This window comes from Camelina sativa, chromosome 19, assembly GCF_030686135.1.
Source record: "Camelina sativa cultivar CO46 ecotype springtype chromosome 19, ASM3068613v1".
Taxonomy (NCBI): Eukaryota; Viridiplantae; Streptophyta; class Magnoliopsida; order Brassicales; family Brassicaceae; genus Camelina; species Camelina sativa.
The window spans coordinates 16,337,767-16,357,190 of NC_141898.1; the positions used below are offsets into that span (position 1 = coordinate 16,337,767).

Below are 19,424 nucleotides of genomic sequence, written 5' to 3' on the forward strand. Positions count from 1 at the left end.
CTTCTTAGTGAACTCTACAATTGTCTCTCTCTCATCTTGTTTTAGGTTGTAAAAGTTAGCCCTAGTCTCTGCAGCATTATCATGGACCCTTTTGTATCTCCTTGGAATCTGAGCTTCAACACCTCCCATGCATCTTTTGAGGTTTCAGCCACAGAGAGGTAAGTTCAAAAGATGTCCTTCGTAAAAACATTAAACAATAGTTGTAAGGCTGTTTGGTCTTTCATTTCAAGTTCTTCCCATTCCCCTTATTTCTTTTTCTCATCTTGTCCATGTGTGGACAATTTAAGTGACTCATGGACTCCTTCTATTATAATCTTCCACAATCTTTTAAATTTCAGTAAGGCCTTCATCTTTATCACCCACAAGTTATAATTTTTCCCATCTTATACTGGAAACACTTGAAGATTCTACATCTCTACTTACTACAAGTAAGTGATTTCAAATAACCTTACGTTTTAGCTTCTTTAACTCGGCTTGTGCCTGTTGTTTTATTTTGTGCAGAAAACTCAACTTTACAAACTCCAAGATCGAAGTAGCTATGATTTCATGTTAATTTGTATTGAAGGAAAAGTTTTAGCCGCTTACTATGTCACAACTTTCCTTGCCTTGTTTTTACCATTACAACACATTATACTACTAACTAGGTTATATCCCGCGCATGCGCGGATTGTTATATATATAATAAATTATGTTAAGTAATTTAATTTTATTTTATAATCATAAAAAGCAAAAAAATCTAAATCTAAATGTCTTTAGGAAATTTAAATTTTTAAAAAATAATACAAATTCATAATATATAACTAATTTAAATATAATCACCATACATATCTCTTGATTTTCTTTGTTTTTTCTATTATTTAACTTTGATAATAATTTTCATTAGTTTCTCTGAGGATTTGAGGTTAAAAAAAATGATATAATGAAAATTAACTATGATATTCAAATATTAATTTAAGTTGTTCATATAAGCGAACACATAACCTAAAGTATTTAATGAGAGAAACAAAATTATTCTCTATAAAATCATATGAAGTGCAAGCAAAACTTTAAAGTACAATTCCCAAAAATTAATTTTACTTTTAATTCTCTTTTTTATATTGCCCTCATTTTAATTTATATTGCTAGATTTAGTTATAATTGTTTCATCTTTGTAGTAAAAGCTAGATAGAAAATAAAATATTATATTGTTTTTATATAGAGAAATCCTTAAAGTACATATTTGAATTAAATAAATATAGCTTAATGATCTTTATGTAATTATATGTTTAATCAGAAACTAAATATAATGATGAGTATTCTTAAAAAAATGTATTACAATTTTGTTAGAGGAAAGAGGGAGTTAAGAAAAATTGATTTGATATTTTATAATTATATTACAAAATTTTCTTTCCTTAGAAGTTAGAACATTACATATTTTTAAGAATCAAATAAATATAGATGAATGTCTAAGAAATAATCTAACATCTAAAGTAAAGAAAGAAGTACATAAAAGCAAGAAGAAATAAAATGGAGAACAATGTAAAATATATTATTAAACTTTTACAATATTATCTTCATTGAGTTTTCAACCAATGCAAGAAAATTAAAAACAAAAAAAAACAAAGAAAATATTTAAGATTTGAGATATGATGGAGGAGGATGTGAGAATGATTATTTATAGGATAAGAAGTGATGGAAGTTACATTTCTCAAAAATTAAATTAGAGAAGTTATAATTATAATTATTTGGGTACTTAACTGAAAGTGAATAGAGAAAACAAATAGTCAATTCACAATTTATGTAATTTCTGTTACAATTAGTACTAAAGTGTATATTTAAAGTATGAATTAATGTATATGATTAAATATGTTGTATTTTAGGTTTAATTAAAAATAAATATTACATGCTTAAGAAAATAAACACCAAAAGGACCGGAGAGAGTAACTGAAATTAGAAAATATTATATAATATAAAATATATAAAATAATTAGGTAAGAAAATATTAAAAAGAGACCACAAAATAAATTTAAAAGAAAATTACATGACAATATGTCACATGTCACAAGCAAATTAAATATGAAAATAACTTATATATTTTTAAATTAGATGATAATAATCAAAAATAGAAGAGTGTGTTTCTCATATTTTTAAATTAGAAAGATGAAACAAAAAAAAGGGGAAAAATGCCAAAAAAATACATGACTTATTTAATATTTGCCAAAAAAAAACATGAATTTTTTTCTTTGGCAGAAAAATACTTAAACTATTTTATAGGTGATAAAAAATACATGAACTATCACGATTTTTCAATTTCCTACATATCATTGTTTCGATTTTTAACGATGTTAACATAATCTTTTTTACAAATGAAATATTGATTTAATATCTCCATTCTTGGTCAACAAAACACCATGAAAATAGAGGTGAGATTAATTAGAGTTTCTAGCAGTAATTGAACAGATAAGAAGGGTGGTGATGCGACCCCGGGTTCCATCAGGTGGGGTGGGGAAGAGAGAGAGAGGCGAGAAAGAGGAGAAGACGGAACTGTGAGATTCTGTCGGTTTTGCTTTGGGAAGTCGAGATATTTCTGTGGTCCATTAACCATTTATAGCATATTAATAATTAGCTAAACAAAAAAAACCAAATATTCAGAGGTGTAAGCCTACTTTATTATATTAGATTTTAGGTTAATTGTTTGCTTACCTAAACCACAAAACATTACCTAGCCTACTATACATAAGTGGGCTTAATTGATTACATGTCCGAGTGGCCGTATTGCTTTATCTTCTTCTTCAACCTACGACAGCCTCTTCTTCTTCCTTCTTGTTCTTCTTCAATCTCTTCTCATGTTGAGCGATTGAGTGGATAGTCAATCTCCAACACAAACAAGGTCTTTATAAATATATGTGTTTGTATAAAATCATAAGCTGTTAACTATAGGTGATGAGTTCAAGCCTCAAATTTGTGATTTAATATATATTTAAAACGACCTCGTTTTTTAGTTTAACATAAGTTGTAAACGTTGACTTAACTTAGTTAAATTTGTCCAATAGTTGACTTAACGATGTGTTTACTTGGCAAAGTCAAAAAAAATTACGGTTTATTTGGAAAATCAACTAAAATTTGCTATTTAATCTACCACAAGCAAAGTTGATGCATTTTTTAAACACTTTTACTAAGTTCACGCTTTTTGTGATATTTTTTCCTAAATAAACAAATATTCCTTTTAAAGTTATGTCTGATTGACCTTTCTTTTTTTACCTAATTCACCATATTAAATATGCAAGGATAATAATTTGAAAATCTAATAAATGAAACTTGAAGAAAAACTATATAAAACAATTGTTCAAAATGATGAATACTTTTTCTTGTTTCAATCATTGTAATTGCTTTGAGTGTTGGATCGAACAACGGTATCAAACTTATTTCAAAAAACCAAGTCTATTTCAGAAACTCTCTTGGCAGGAATGTTGATGTTCTCATGATTCATTGTAGGTCTGATAAAGACTCTCGGTGTTCACGTAGTGCGTCGTACATACTTATATTCTTTTAAGTTTCGGGATAGTTTTTGGGTGGGACTAAGTTTGTCATCAAACTATCGCACGAGTTGGCCTGACATTATGGAATGCTAGAGATGATGGGATCTATCTCAAAAATGAGAATCATGATGTAAAGTTTATATGGTTGGTAAAATCTTAGTTTTTAAGCCATATAGTCTTTTACTTTTGATGTTAGTAGAGTTCAAGATATAAATCATGAGGAAATAATATTTAATGTATTGGATTTTTGAAATTATATGCATAAGCCTAATGTTATTTGTTTGTAATCTATGTGATATGACAAATTCCGATTCCACTAACATTACAGGAATCAAGGGAGCATTAGCAATCATAGAAGGTGAGAAGAGTTAAGAGGATTAAGTTTGAAGAAGTTGAAAGAGATGCAGAGATGAGGGAGACAATAATAAAAATGGCCAAAAAGAGCTATACGTAAAATTTTTACCTAAAGAAGTCACTACAAAAAAACAGACAAACAACGACTGCATTATATAGTCGCCAGTTGGTTGCTAAATAGGGTATAACGACCAAGCTACGATTAATCACTATAATTGTAAATTTTTAGTAACTAATAAATAATCGTAACATTAATTGTTAAATAGTGTCTATTTTATGACTAATATGTGTAATCATAAACTTAGTCGCAAATATTTACGACTATGTTACTACTAGTTTATGATTAATACGGTATGAACATGATTAATTGTAGCATAATCGTAACGTAGTCATTAATTTTTTTGACTATAGGACGACTACTCTAAGACTCCACAACATGAATAGGAATTTTTGTGGTGCAACCGGTAACTCCTACCTATTTTGGTTAATAATAAAATATTTCTATTTATATCTGTTCGCAAAATAAAAAATCTAAAATAAAACTCAAACATGTTTTATGTTTTATGGACAATTATAACACACATTCTATAAACTTCCAAAATAACACTATTTAATAAATTACAATATTTTAAATTAATTTTTAGATTTTGGTTTTAGGTTTATATTCTCAATTTTACATTTATGATATAGTTTTGAGTGGCTCATCTGAACTAATCTATTGTTGACAAAAAAAAAATATAGTTTTGAGGGGTAGAGTTTAATATTTTAAATTTAAGGTTTAAATTTGAAATATGATGTTATTTTTGAAATTTTAGAGATTTTATGCTAAATATGGAAATAAAACTTATTCTGGCATTATATATATTTTTAGTGGTAGAGTAAAAAATAAATCAATATCTGTTTATACATACACTTTTATAAGTGTCAGCCGAAATTTATGTGAAACACCTTAAAATATCTCCTGTGACCCCGTGTGTGTAATGTTTTCAATTGGTGGCACTAAGATTGACTAAAACGACGTCATTTTGGTCATTTTTTGATGTGTTGTAGTTGTTAAGAAATAACCAAAACGACATCATTTTAGTTAGTCCTAATGTCACGTGAACGCTAGAGATCGTTTGACCCAATATCATTAAACTTAAATTTAATATCGTTTCGCAGCACATGTTGAAATTGACAATATTTTATATAGTTTAGATAGCAAATTTAAATTTTAAAATGGTTTAGATTACTATTTGTAGGATATTAAGTTTAGTTATAAAAAGTGTTTGACAAATAGTTGGGTTTGATTTTCACCATGCTCTGTATAATGTTTTCAATTGTTGCGTTTACACGAGATGTTTTTAATTAGAGTTGAAAATTTTACAAATGGGCCAATTGGACCCAGTACCGGGCAGATCCGTCTGGAACCCGACCCGGTTGGTGTGAAAACCCGAAAGGTTATCACTTCCCTTTTTCACCCTAAAACGAAAAGACCCTTGTTTAGGAGCACGTCGGAGTTGGGAAGATCAAGATCTGGAGACATGGCGGACGAAGCGAACAGAGCTGTAAGTTCCTCTTCCGCTCAATTTCTTGAATCGGATCCGAATCTTCAAAAAGATGTTGCAGAAAAATGGATTTCTAATTTGTTAAGTGACAGGCTTTTATGGAGATTCAAGCAAGCATGATTGAACTCACTGGGAAGCTGAAGCAGGTGAATCCTCCCTTCCTTTGTACTATCGCCTTGCTAATTTGATTAGTTATCTCTTAAATCGTCGGCTACATTTTGATTTTTCATCTACTGTGAGGTTGTTCGTTTGAGAGACTATGCAATGATGTGACCATGTAGTTTTAGAATCAAACATGAAAAGTGGTTCTTTCTTGTGACTTGTGATTTTCAGTGCTAGATAGATTCTGTAACTGCGTTATGAATATGTTTCAGTGTCACGTTCCTACTTCGAAGTCTCCAGTTTCCAAATTGTAGAACTTTGTTTTGCTTTTGGTTTGTCACTTTGTGTTATAATATGATTTAGTATTTCTACAAAGAAGCTTAGCTCTATCTATCATAAAATAAGATGCCACTGGCGATATATAGAGATGGCAAAAATCATAGACATTACTATTACTGGAAGTACTGAGATTGGCTGTCGTAAGCCATTTTCATGTGGTGGGTGATTTGGTTTGGTGTTGGAACTGACATGTGTATATGCTTGGCTTTTTTAGGTGCAGAATCAGATGCGCAACAAAGAGGGAGATAAAAAGCGAGCTTTCTTAACCTTGGAAGAGCTGCGGCCATTGCCTGAAGATACAAACACCTACAAGTCAATAGGCAAGTATTTCCCTTCTCTGGTTACATAAAGGATAGTAGCTTTTTGGTTTATCATGTCTAACTTGTTTTTTATTATTCTTGTTTTCAGGAAGAACGTGAGTGGTTAATAGTCCATCCAGCTTAGGACCTTGCGTGAGTTTTGAAGGGCTGATTATAGTTTGCTTCATATATGATGAACAGGTTTGTTCTAGAGCCCAAGGCAGTGCTGCAAGCTGAACAAGAGCGAAAACTCAAGGACAGTGAGGCTGCCATTGTTTCTCTACAGGTACATCATTCCCTCTTTCAATTAAAGATAAATAATCTTTGATGATTGAAAGGGCTGATGGGTTATTAGGATATCATTAATATGCTGGTTTACATAACCATGTTTGCGGGATGATTGTCAGACATCAAAGGAGTACTTAGAGAAGCAGACAGCAGAGGTGGAGAACAACTTGAGGGAGCTGTTGCAGCAAGAACCAGGCATTGCTCAACAAATAATGTCCATGTCTATGTAACTTACCCTCCAAACCTTGGACAAAAAAGTACACTCAACACCTTGAGCGACCCGTGAGTTTTGGTGGTTCTGCTTTATCAGGGCTTCTGGGATTGAATTGAAACCATAAGAAATTAAGAACGTCTTTGTAAGATTCTCCCAAGTTTTTGTCTGATCAGAATTATTCAAAAAGTATCTGGTATTTTTTTATGACAGTGACTAAGACGTCCTGTGCGAAGACATATATCAGATTTAACCAATTCGAGATGGCACTTAATATTTTGAACATATATAACCAATAAATTTGCAATTTTTTTACCTCACACCTATGTTGCATGGAAACTTTTTCCCGTTTCAGAAACAAAAACTCGTGAAAACACGGAAACAAGACACGGAAACATAATTCCTAAAAATCTATGTTTGGAAAGACGATGGAAACTCCGTTTTCGTTTTGGAAACATGACATAAACTTTTTTTAGCTTAGAAACCTAATAAATAAAATAATTTAAAAATATATATTCACAATAAATATAAATATATAATATTATTAGTGTTTTAATTCAACTATTTAATATTTATTGTCTGAATTTGTGTTGTTTTAAGTATTTCTTTTGATATAGGTTTTATGTTTGGTGTTATATTATGTACACATATATATCAAAACATATATATATATACATACGTTTCCAAAACGTTTCCATTTCTTAATTTTAGAAAAATATCGTTTCCTGTTTTCGAAACGTTTCGCCTCCGCGTATCCGTTTCCGTTTCCATGCAATCTAGCTTCACACAATCTAGACGTCAGTAGATTAAAAATAATGTAAATGAAATCAGTGTTACAATAGTCAAACTCAACGTAATGTTCTTTTCAGTAAAAACTTAGTTGACCAATCAAAAGCATGGGAACAACAAGTGTCCAAAGACATACACATTACATATCAAACCCCAACAAATACATTCCCTCATGTACATAGAAATCATAAATCATAATGTCTTGGCATCTAAGCAGCCCACTTAAGATGTCCATAGTGTTGGCTTCTAACGTCTAAAGCCGTTCCCAAGAAAAACCAATTCAAGACTGATTGACGTAAAGAACAGGAACAAGTCCTGCCATCTTCCCATCTCTTCCAGGCCGCTTCTTCTTTACCTGTCATAGTTTATAAGTTGATCACGGTTAAGTTTAGGTTTTAAAAAGCTCTCCTCCTCACACGACTCATGTGCTGTCTCTCTAAATCAAGTATTACTTACGTAAAACCAGCCATCAACTTCATACTCTATCTCCAATTCCTCCTCTGCCGTCAAGTTTAGCTGCAACATACCCAAAGGTGTTTTAATGCTTACATCATAACACATCTTTCCAGGAATATAGATTACCGCATAGGTAATAACGAATGGATAATATTGAACCACATATCTCTGAATCATTTAACTGGTGTTTTGCAGAACATACCAAAGGAGAAAGACAAAAACACGCTTACCTCATCATCTCCTCCTGCGGTGAAGTCATAGAGCGCTGTTCCAAATCTTGTACCAGTAGATTTCCTAGGTTCTTCATCATCTGATTCATAACTTCGAGAACCAGACCCTGCTACAGGGTTCTCAAACGATTCACGACTTTGTGGCTCAGAATATGAATAAGGCGGAGGAGGCTCTTCTCTAATCTGAAAGGGAGTGAAGGAAGAATAAGAAATGGCCATGCTAACAGACAATCAGCCCATTTCACAACATATACAAACACAGAAAAGAATATCAGCTTACTGGGGAACCATAGCCTTCATATGTGGACTGGTATTTGCTTCCACCCGATTTTGCCTATTTGAGTTACCACATTCATATAGTTAAAATTAGTTGGCACAAAATACTCCATGAGTTCTTATGATCAAAAATAGTTCAGCGTTCTTTATGCTTAAACTATATTCATGCCTTTTCCTTTTAAGACACAACTTGCATGCATATCAATATCTCTGGTTACTATTGTTTATGAAAAAACAGACTTGAGGAACATTTTCACAGATATTTATACTTCGTCACTGAAGCAGAATTAGGTTTCATATTCTATTAACTCACTGAAACAAGCTTTTTTCTTGGTTCTCAGTTTTCATTGTGACTAAGACTTAAGACATTTAGAAATAATCAACTGAATGATAATATTCTAGAACCAAATCATCGTATAACTACAGGAGACTCTTTGGCCCATACTAGGTGGTAATACAAAATGAAATTAAAGGAAGAATTTGTGTACCCTACCGTTGCTTGTGAGGAAGGCTTTGAGCTGAACAATGATGGGTAGTTCATTCCACCAAAGTGAGATGATATGGAACTTTCCACTGATCCAGTAGAATCTGGAGACGATGAACCTGATCTAGCATCTTCTTCCTGTAAATACAACAAAAGTCATGTTTAAGCATCGCTATAACAAAGTCATTTTGAAGAAAGCTCTGAGATGGATAAAGCTAACAGTATACCTCCAATTCTGAAGTTTCTAAAAGAGTCTTAGCCCACATGTCATCATAGCCAACTGAAGGTCTAGAGAAGACATTCTCCTCCTCAACATCTGGTGCATCTGTTCCGACTCCAGCAAGGAATTCATTGACCTGACAAGTATTAAATAGGTCTTAGTTTCATTTGCAGAAATAAAGTAGTATGTAGCATCTATAATGTAACTATATATGAAAAAATACCGGTAAATCATAAGTTCACATGAACAGATAATCAGATGAATGGATTAACTACTACTGAAGCCTTAATGGCATGTAATGCAAGTAGAACCACTATCTACTTTTAATCGGAAAATTCAATACTAAAACTTGTCATCACAAGTGCAGTCCCAAAGCATTCAGTATTGACCCCATTCAGACCAGTTCCGAACAAAGGCATGGTACTTTATTGTAATGTAAAATAGGTTTATTAAGTCTTGTTTGAAAACGAGGTTTTACTCCAATGGGTAATCCACACAACTATTATTATTTTCTGATTCCTTATCAGAAAATTTTATTGTGCCCCATCATATCCTATATCTAATGATTAGAAGAATATTTCAATAGTACACACAGGCTCTTAACTGCACACATGCTAATCTGTTATCTTAAAAAGTCAGATAAAAATAGCAACTGACCCTACTCATTGCTGGGGCATTGTTTCCAAGAAGACCATCATCGCCAAGGTTGGCAGCCCAAGCATTCACCAAATCATCATCCAGACCACTGGAGTTTGAGGCAGCAGGGGCAGGCTGCGTGGACTCATAAATTAAGTCCGAAATTCCGGTAGCAACAACAGCTGGATCAGTGGACCCAGCAGATGCACTGATATTGTGCTTTGTGCGGTATATGTCAATGAGCTTTGCACTTCATAGTTTACAAGTAAGAAAAAAGACTGTTATCATACGAAACCAGAATAGAGACAGAAAAGTATGGTTGTGGTAAGCATGCAATGTGCACAAAACAGATAGACAGCAAGATAACCAAACATAAAATGAATTTTTATCAAGTACTGTCACAGGCTGTCGCGGGTTGATATAATGAATTCAGAATGCTACCTTATCGGGCCCAGGGGTAAATACTTGGCTCTCGGAATATAGCAAAACATGGATACAAAATCGAGCAGCCTCTCATGGTTTTCGTAGAGTTTTTTCAGCTCCTCATCCTTCCATTCTTTGTTTGCATTATCGTGATTGCGTATTTCCCTAATTACAATCAAGGAAAAAGTCATATGTCAATGATAATATCATATACAGGTTACATGCATGAATCACATTAAAAAAAAAAAAAGGAAAAGAAGGTAAGATTTCTTCCTTACTTGATTAATTCGTCTTGTCCTATGTACATTTCATCCAGAACTTTTAACATCGGAGTTATTAAAACTCCAAGTCCTGTACCACTAGCTCCTTGGTCTTCCCCATTACTCAAGTGCATTTCAGAAAGTTGAGATTGCATACCACCCTCTGCCAAAGTGTACAAAAACTCGTATATCTGCAGCCTGAAAGGTTCACCAGATCTAATAGCTATCGTAGTAAGAGCTTGAATTGCAACAATTCGGACCTGTGTATGAAAGAAACATAAAAATTAGGCGGGAAACCGTAGAAGTAATACTCATCTTAGTAGCGTGTCCTGACGGCATAATCATGTCTATGCTTCAATAAGACTCTAACTAAAGTACTAGGAAGAACATCATATATTGAATTAAGAATCACAACCTATAATCAGCGATTTTCTATAACAGTAAAGGTCTGGACAGTAATGAAGCTTTAAATAGAAAGAGAGACCATACAAGATCATTGAAGTCGACTTTCATTTGTTTACATTTATAGTTTCTGGTCAGGCACAATTACTCCAGGTTTCAACTTTTGTTTCATGTAAAGAAAAAATGAAACCTTAAAAAGAATCAGCTACTAAAACCTAGATAACTAGATCATCCAATTTGTCCGCACTTAAAAAAGGGTCTCGAGCTATGGTCTTCGCTCTAGAGTGTAGCTACAAATAGAGAAAGGTGCACCACATGTTTACCAGGCAAAATGCTCCCAAACAAGGTTTACGATCAAAGACTTAACACAATCAGGTCATATACATATTGATAAGAATGTGGATAAAATATCCCACATTGGATAGGAGAGGAATAAATCAAAGGGCACCCAAACCCTTAAGCTAGCATTTATAGTGAGTTCTATCTAAGGGTTTTTGTGGGTTTGGTTTGTGGCCAACTCCTTTGACAAATTGTCCAATTAAAAACAATAAAATTCAAAAAAAGAATATATGACCAACAAAATATAGTGGTATACCTCCCAGCTTCCACTAAATGCACATCTCTGGAGGCGAGTTAATGCACCAGCAAGGGTAGGATTGCGAGAACTGGCAGCGGCAACCATTTTATCTGCATCCAACATCATAAGTGCAGTGCCCGGTGGAGTTGCAGATTCCCAGGCGTATTCAGAAGCGGCGTAGTTTGCATTTTCTCCAAGGAACCATACCTGCCATAGTATTTATGCATGTAAGGTGTTGAAAAGGTAGCATTCTGAGAAAAAGATTACCAAATGCATGTAAAACAATCTGAGGAATGCTTACTGCTGCTTGCACCAATTTCTGCAGCGCGAGAGCTGACTTGGGATCTGAGGCAGAGACCCTATCAATTGATGTCAGTCCTGCCATGGACCCCGGCTGTGGAGGTGGTAAATCGAGTACTATCGTGACGGCTTCCAGAGCTGTGTGCTTCCCGTCAGGACCGGCTCCAACAAGACATGTCTAGAAGTGGATCAATTAATAAATTGTATCAAATAAAGTACTAGAGGTAGCAAAATTTCATCACCATATCCCACAATAATTTGAGCCTTACAAATATACTTGCAATTACTTATTTTTTCCACATCTATCGCTACCAAATATTAACTAGACAAGCATACAAACTTCAAAATGTATTAAACGCAATCAAATTGAAACAGGAGGATTATACAACTGCTGTAAGTAAGTATCAATAGCTTTAGAATTAAATAAGGAAACAGAGTATACCTTCCAAAGCAGCTGTAAGACATCAGCGTCGATTTTCCCCGGAACTTTGGTAGCAAATATTCTGGCAATTTCGAGAAGAATAACAGCCATATCTGGAGTTGCCTGTGAAAGAATAATAAAACGGAGTCAACTAGACAGAAGAAAACAGTGCACGTTTCACTCTTCAAATATTTGTTCGTATTTGTCATCAGTTTCATCACAGCAGATGAAATTTGTCACAAGTTCCTAGGTGCAAATTTTTTCTGCCAGATACCTCTTGTTACAAATCTAAGAAATTAAAGAGATTCCATACACAAGAAAACTACTACAAATGTCCTAGTTATAGGATTTTGGACAAACAACAGAGCTGCTAAAACTTGTAAGCACTTTGCAAATACAAATCAACAAGTGAAGAAAATATCGTACTTACCTTAAAGCGAGCATGCAAAGTAAGCAAAACATCATTAACAAGAGCTGCGGGCCAAGCAGGATCTGAAAGCTCTGAGGCAATGATTGATTTCAACTCATCCAATGATTCATCCGGACTTTGCATCCATATCAATGCTTTGATAACCATTGCCCGGACATACACGCACTCGCATGCTACTGTTGTTCGAACCACCTCCATTAATGCAGCCAGTAAACTTGCAATCGTATCATTGCGACCAGGCCCTGCAGATATGGATGATGTTCTCCGAATTCCTGTAATAGTCGAACAAATATAATTGATAAAAATAAGGGTAAACATGTAAACAAAGAGTGGGAAAGAAGGTAATTTCACGGTGATTTTGGAACATATTAAAACTCGAAAATTGGAAAGAAACCCTACATAGGTAATAGCTCGGTAAAGGGAAATCAAAGTGACAGGAAAAACATGTTACTTTATTTAGGTTAGAAGAAAAGACTTGTAAACCATCATATTATTTTAGTACGGACATCTGAGCATTGAGTTCACTCACATTTGTAGTTTTGTTACAATTAGAGCTACAATAAAATAGTCGGATAATATTGAAGCACCATCCAAGCATAGATGAAATGACTTAACTCACATTTGTAGTTGGTGTATAATAATACAATAAAAAGATTGTACTCATGGTAAGAGGGTATTGACAATGTACCTTCTGGGTGAGAATTTTCATTGGCCTCACCATCATCTACAGCGTCAGAAAATGCATTTACATGAACCGATTCATCAATGTCCTGTAATCCCATAGCAAATGCCGCTGCCCTGCTCTTTCCCATTTCTTGGACAACCCTTGCTGCTGCATGAAGTACCGGTCTAGAGAAACTGCGAAATGAGCTCTCTAACCTTAAAGAACAAGATCAATTAGCAAAGAACACAGTTATAAGGATCATTACAATCCAAAGCAACGTTCTAGTGAAGAAAGGGATCCATAAGATCTGCAATTCTAGATATGGTCTTCTACCAAGCTAGGATTACCTCCTCATTACAAGCTTAATAAGAGGCTGTGGACGCTTAGTTTTATGAGATTTATCCTTGGATGACAAGGATGGTGCTTCTGGTAACTTAAGGATCTCCCTGGTCAAGCGATACCACCCAGCAGCACGCTCATCCATCCTAAACGATGCAGTAAACTGTGGTTATTGAATACCTTACAAAGAATGAACTAAGAGAAATCAAAGCCATCGAACTCATGCCTCTCAGTATTATCATGTTTTCCCAAAATGCACAAAATCGCCTCATAGCAGACCCTTTCACTTGGATCTAGGAGTAGCTGATAGAGAATTGAGTTGAACTGAGACCTGATATCAGGCCTCTCTGTAAGAAGATGGAAAAGAAACTAGTAACTTGTAATTCCTCAAAACAACCTTTCCCACATAACCAGATAAAAATAACAGAGCGAGAACAGGCAGTAGAAAGAGAAAGAGCTCGATATATTTACCATCTAACGCCCGAGCTCTAGATATCGAATGGCACAACCTAGCCAGGGAAACCCTAGCAAGAACATCATTCATATGTAGGATATCTTGCAAAGCTCCTAATTGGGTGTACAGAAGAAAGGTATATCAGCTAACCCATATTTGATCTGAAATCATCGTAATGGTCACATAAATGATAGTTTGCTTGTGACTGGTATCAAGGGTACGTCTCATAAGTGGACCAATTTGTACAATGCAATTAAGACTCATGTTCCAGAGACTTTTTTATAATTAGAACAAGTAAACATGACGTACAGACAAATTAACTTTAAGAGATAAAAGGCCTAGAAAGTATACCTACTGGAGACGCAAGCTTTTCTGCAACAAAAAGATCAAGAGACAGAGATCAAGTTTTCAATGACAAATAATTTTGTGTCTACGCATAAATAGAATGGACAAACAATTTTAGGGGGAACAGAACAAATTATTCACCTAATGTCATTGCTACTGTATAGGGGTCTCTTGTGGCTAACTCAGATAGAATCTCCAGCGAATGCCTCACCGCAACAGGATCAGCAAAGGAAACACTGCAACATAACAATGTGAATAGCAGAATAAGTGTTCAACATACAGCAAAATTAGGAATAGACTAAAAAATTGCTCTTTTGAGAACCATCTATAATTAACTCCAATATCATCACTTAGAAAGTAGAAAGAACCAAAAAAAAGTCTTACCCCTGGGCTGCACGGTGCAGAAAAAGTGGATTTCCTGGATCAATCGGGAGTCTTCTCAGTGCACTCATAGCAGCGTATTGCAAGTTACTCCGCATAACCGACTAACAAAAAGGAGACAGAACGCTTAAGTTAATAACATAGTTTAAGTGTTAACCTTCTGGATTCCTTCTGCAATCCAGAAGCTGTATACTCACGGGGGGGGGGAGGGGAGACTTTATTCGTCTGCCCTACATATCTAGAAACTAAATCAAAATTTTCAAAGTTGATCATTTGGCTTACGGATAATTTGATACAAGAATAGAATTGTAATGTTTTCAAGAATGGTTTTATCAATTCAACGTTTAACTCAGACCTTAAAAAGCTGTTGCTAATAGCCAGAGTCTCCCAGATGTGCAAAGTCAAATCATTAAAGAGTAACTATGGTATACTGCCAAGTGCATAGTAGCCATCGACAAGAATTTTGAGAAATCTTTACTCCACAGCATGGCAAATAATAGAAAAGAAAACAATAAAATGCAGGGAACAGTACTTCTACGGAAGCATTAAGTCTTTTACTGGAGGAACCTAAGAGTTGAGAAACATACATCTTTATCACCCCCTTTTGTCCCAAAGACCCCTTTCTTTCGTTTATGCGGAACATCACCAACCTGAAAGGACATGAAACATATGTTTTAAAGCTGAAACTAAGGTTAAATCACACTGAGCGCAGAAAATGAACTACGCCAGGGCTTATGGAAAATAAACAAAGCATCTTGTTGAGAGCATCAGACAAACCTTATCAAGGATGCCAAATACAATCTCATACAATTTTGACAAAAGCTCAGAATTGCCTGACGGTGAATATGTCAGAGCTTTTAAAGCTTGCAGTCGTCGAGCATGAACTGAAGAAGAACACATGATAAGGTTAGAAATTCATCACCATTCCAATGACAGTTGGAAAGTTGCAAGAGAACGGTAACAAAGTAGGAAATCAAGTTCTCTCCACATGATGCCGAACTGTTATTTTTTATTTTCTGTCTTAGATGTTGGTTCTCACTTCCATAACCCCCAAATTATTCCACACCAAAACTAAAACCACATCTTACACAACTACCTTTTTGCATCACTGCTCTCAGTATTTGGGTCCATTTTAGAGAAATTACGAGGTTACTGGGATATTTCTTAAGAAACATTATAAGCAATACAATTATAAAGATAAATCAGATTTCGACAATCCTCAAAACTCCAGTAAAAACAAAATTTCACAATGAGATACTGACATGGCATTCATCCTCTGAGGCTGAAATATATATATGTAAAAGAAAACACTAAAGGCTGAATCTGAAACTCACATTCGAATTCAGAATTTGTAGCTTCGCTTGTAAGTTGATTCACTATCCGAGGAACAACATCAGCTCTTGTGACTCCTCCACCAGCATCAATATCTGCTAGAGCATCCCAGTTAGGAGTGGGGATACCACCCCCTGGAGTCATGCCCGTATCGGACAAAATTCTAGCTAAGTAATAATAGACATAGCGTAGCACATTCCTGTCTTCACATTGCTGATTAAGCTGTATCAATAACGAGAGAAAAAAAAAATGCTAAAAACCTGGTGCCTCTCTTTTGACAGATAGTATTCAAAATGCACATTTTTTTAAGATTCATGTAACATCAATGGGTAAAGGAAAAAAAAAATAACTCTAATCGAAACAATAATATGTAGATGCTCCATGTTAAAGTTAAAACAAATAATACGAGAAACAATACAGTATTGATCTGAGAATAACTGGTTGTCAAACCAGCAAACAGTGCCACATACCATAAGAAGAGATGGGGCCAGAGAAGGATCAACGGAGTTGTACACAGCAAGCTTAGGGAACACGTGATTCACTAGTTGCTTCTGAGAACTTTTCTGCTCACTCGTGAAAGAAGAGAAAAGAAGAAACGGTCAGATACTACTTTGACCAACAGCGGTTTAAAGACAGTAAGAACACGAACTTAACCTGATCCAAGGTGGCAGCTAATTCGTGAATGCTCCTTGCAAGTTGCGAATAGGAAACTGGCTGTGAAGTCATTTCGAACATTAAAAATCAAGTTAACTACACCGAAGAACAAGAAATAAGTAGATTTTGTTCCTCTACTATTCTGCTAACACCGAACGACACAGAAGTATATTGTATTCCTCCTATTAAACACTTCAAATCTACAAGTAAGCCTTCCAAGAGTTATCTTAACTCCAATAGTCCAGGGTTCACTTTGCTTAACAACTAAGGGAGCTCAAACACACAAGAGAAATGTGCCAAACAATTGGCACCAAAATTCAATTAATAGATCGAACCTTCTTTTTCTGTCTCTGCCTCTGTGGCATGATATTAGCCTTAACAGGATTCAGTGCAGCTTTGGCAACAGATATAGTGTCGTTCTGGATCTGCATCAAAGTGGCTCTCTTCGATTTCTTCTCACCCAGCGTCGTCTTCGTCGACATAGGGTGGTGCAGATGTGAAGCCGCCGATGCGGAAGCAGGAGATGGCTGAGACGCCGTGGAAGAGGCGGATGAAGAAGTAGATTGTGCAGGAACCGGGGTTGGATCTGCCGAGATCAGATCCATTAGCGTTTTACCAGACGATTCCTGTAAAAAATGAAATGGAATAAAGGTAAACTTGCATTCGTATCTTGGCCTATGAAGCTTAGAAGAAATACGGTGGAGATCCGGCGATGTTTACCGCCATAACTAGTGGCAGATCGGAGGAGGGCACTCGGAGAAGATTTTAGTGACGGGCGATTCGACAAGGCGACGCAACTTTAGAATTGAAAGAACATAAAATCAAAATTCTTAAAAAAGTTTTGTTGAATTGTCACGACGCACGTGAGATGCACATGAATCCTTTATTTGTCTTCGAATTAGGCAATTCGGTACGACGGGGAGAAATCCAAAAACCAAAATACGAACACTCTGGCCTTGACTGGAGGTAGTTTTTTTTTTTTTTTTTTATAATCAAACCCTATATATTAAGTTATCAGAGATGACTCTATTTCAGAGAGTGAGCCAGGTAGGTATCAATGAGTTTACATGAGAAAAACAGAAACTTCGTGTTCTTGCATATTTCACAAGTTTATCGGAGAATATATATAATACTAAAATTAGCAAATCTATCTCTGAAATGAGTAAAATCCTTCAATTCTGATGAAAAGGTCAGCCAATCCTCGATATTAGACGTCATCTTTAGGAGATCTGAACAATCCGTAGCAAAAAGAGTTTTATCCAAGTCCAACGCTAATAAGCACTTCATAGCCCAAATAAGGGTATCTAACTCTACATGTAAAGGGGATAGGCTTCTGCGCGATCCTTTTAACCCTATGTGCAAGATTTTATCACCGATAGATGCAATCCAACCATGCCCACTCCTATCCACCTCTCTATGCCAATATCCATCTATAAAGCATATAGGAGATTCTTGTGAAATTGGGGTCGAAGGTGTGCTTTCTTCTACTACCGCTAGTGCTAAATCTCTATTATTTGCTCTTCTCCAAATTTCTTCCTCTTAGATAGTTTTCTCCACTGTATCTTGCGGAGATTCAGAGATATTTTCAAATACTTTTTTGTTTCTTGCCTTCCAAATGTACCACACCACCCAAGAGAATGCCTGCAGATTTTGATCAAGTGCACCATAGTCTCTACCGCTCCCATATAAAAAATCAAGGTTACTATATAGGGAAGATGAGGGAAACACCATAGGATTAGTAGGAATTGTTGATAAAGCCCACACTTGAAGTGTTGGGGGCATTCAAATAACATATGATTTATAGTTTCCTCCTCCGCTCCACACCTAGGGCAATCCTTATCTCTACCAATATGGCGATAATGCAAGCGTTGGCATGTTACCAACCATCCAGTCACACATTGCCACACGAAATGCTTCAGCTTTCGTGAAGTTTTTAACTTCCATGCTTGCACCTTGAGCGTCGTAACACTAGGTCCCTGAAGAGGGAGGTCGCAAACAGGACGAGAGATAACTCTCGTGACTTCATATCCAGACTTAACGGTATAATTCCCAGACTTTGTTAGGGTCCACGAATACCCGTGTCTCGACTCAATTAAGCTCGGTTTAATTCCCAAAATAAGGATAATTTATTTCGGGGGGAAGAGTTCCCGAAGACGCTCCATTTTCCACCTTTTTGTGTTGAAATCGATCAAAGTGTTAACACAAATTAAGGGATTTCTCTCATTAGTTAATCCTTGTGACGGTCGCGCTGACGGATCGGGGATCCATGGTTCTGACTGGACATAGTTTTTCAAATGGTTTTTGGATTTTGATTTTTCAAAAATCCATTTTTTAACCATTCAAGATTTTATGAAAAATGGTTTCCCTAAAAAATAGGAAATCCAGATTCTTGAAGATTTTACTAATTTCTTAACAAAATCCAAAATCCCACTTCAATTAATTTTTGAGATTTCCTCTACAAAACATTTTTTTTTTTCTAATTTTTCATTTGTTTGTAAATTTATTTTGCGAAATCTAAAAACCAAAATCAAACAACTAAAATCTGAAAACAACTATCAAAAATCTCTCAAACATCCAAAGCCTCTATCAATTTAGTTTTGAATTATTTTTGATTCGAAAAACTGGTGTTTTACTTTGTTAACCTAAGAAAAATCTTTATTAATATTTTTTAAGTACGTTTAGCAATTTACCCT

At 35.1% G+C, this 19,424-nt stretch overlaps 2 protein-coding genes and 1 pseudogene across 3 annotated transcripts; 2 read left to right on the plus strand and 1 right to left on the minus strand.

Moving 5' to 3' along the window:
* Positions 1 to 3,355: 3,355 nt before the first annotated feature.
* LOC147920663 (S-protein homolog 7-like) lies at positions 3,356 to 3,595 on the plus strand (annotated as a pseudogene).
* Positions 3,596 to 5,264: 1,669 nt separating this feature from the next.
* Positions 5,265 to 6,847, plus strand: LOC104766602 (prefoldin subunit 1). Its single transcript, XM_087502540.1, has 5 exons — positions 5,265 to 5,419; positions 5,512 to 5,565; positions 6,075 to 6,184; positions 6,361 to 6,445; positions 6,567 to 6,847. Exons 1-5 carry the CDS (start codon positions 5,396 to 5,398, stop codon positions 6,675 to 6,677), a joined length of 384 nt encoding a protein of 127 aa, XP_087358666.1. The 5' UTR covers positions 5,265 to 5,395; the 3' UTR covers positions 6,678 to 6,847.
* A 592-nt stretch (positions 6,848 to 7,439) lies between these two features.
* Positions 7,440 to 17,747, minus strand: LOC104766603 (uncharacterized). Of its 2 annotated transcripts, XM_087500410.1 has the most exons (27): positions 17,452 to 17,747; positions 17,067 to 17,357; positions 16,732 to 16,791; positions 16,548 to 16,640; positions 16,080 to 16,299; positions 15,523 to 15,629; positions 15,333 to 15,395; positions 14,749 to 14,849; positions 14,506 to 14,600; positions 14,371 to 14,391; positions 14,037 to 14,132; positions 13,792 to 13,912; positions 13,574 to 13,711; positions 13,251 to 13,441; positions 12,563 to 12,834; positions 12,154 to 12,255; positions 11,713 to 11,889; positions 11,430 to 11,618; positions 10,451 to 10,692; positions 10,191 to 10,337; positions 9,771 to 9,999; positions 9,121 to 9,249; positions 8,903 to 9,031; positions 8,414 to 8,467; positions 8,134 to 8,316; positions 7,904 to 7,963; positions 7,440 to 7,802 (listed from the first exon to the last, which is right to left on the minus strand). In XM_087500410.1, the coding sequence occupies exons 1-27, from the start codon at positions 17,455 to 17,457 to the stop codon at positions 7,728 to 7,730; spliced, it is 3,591 nt and encodes a 1,196-aa protein (XP_087356536.1). In that variant the 5' UTR covers positions 17,458 to 17,747; the 3' UTR covers positions 7,440 to 7,727. The 2 variants fall into 2 exon arrangements, with proteins under 2 accessions (XP_087356536.1, XP_087356537.1); XM_087500411.1 differs by lacking the exons at positions 13,792 to 13,912; positions 14,037 to 14,132; positions 14,371 to 14,391; ... (7 more) ...; positions 17,067 to 17,357; positions 17,452 to 17,747 and having other exon boundaries at positions 13,251 to 13,436; positions 13,574 to 13,709.
* Between the last annotated feature and the right edge of the window lie 1,677 nt (positions 17,748 to 19,424).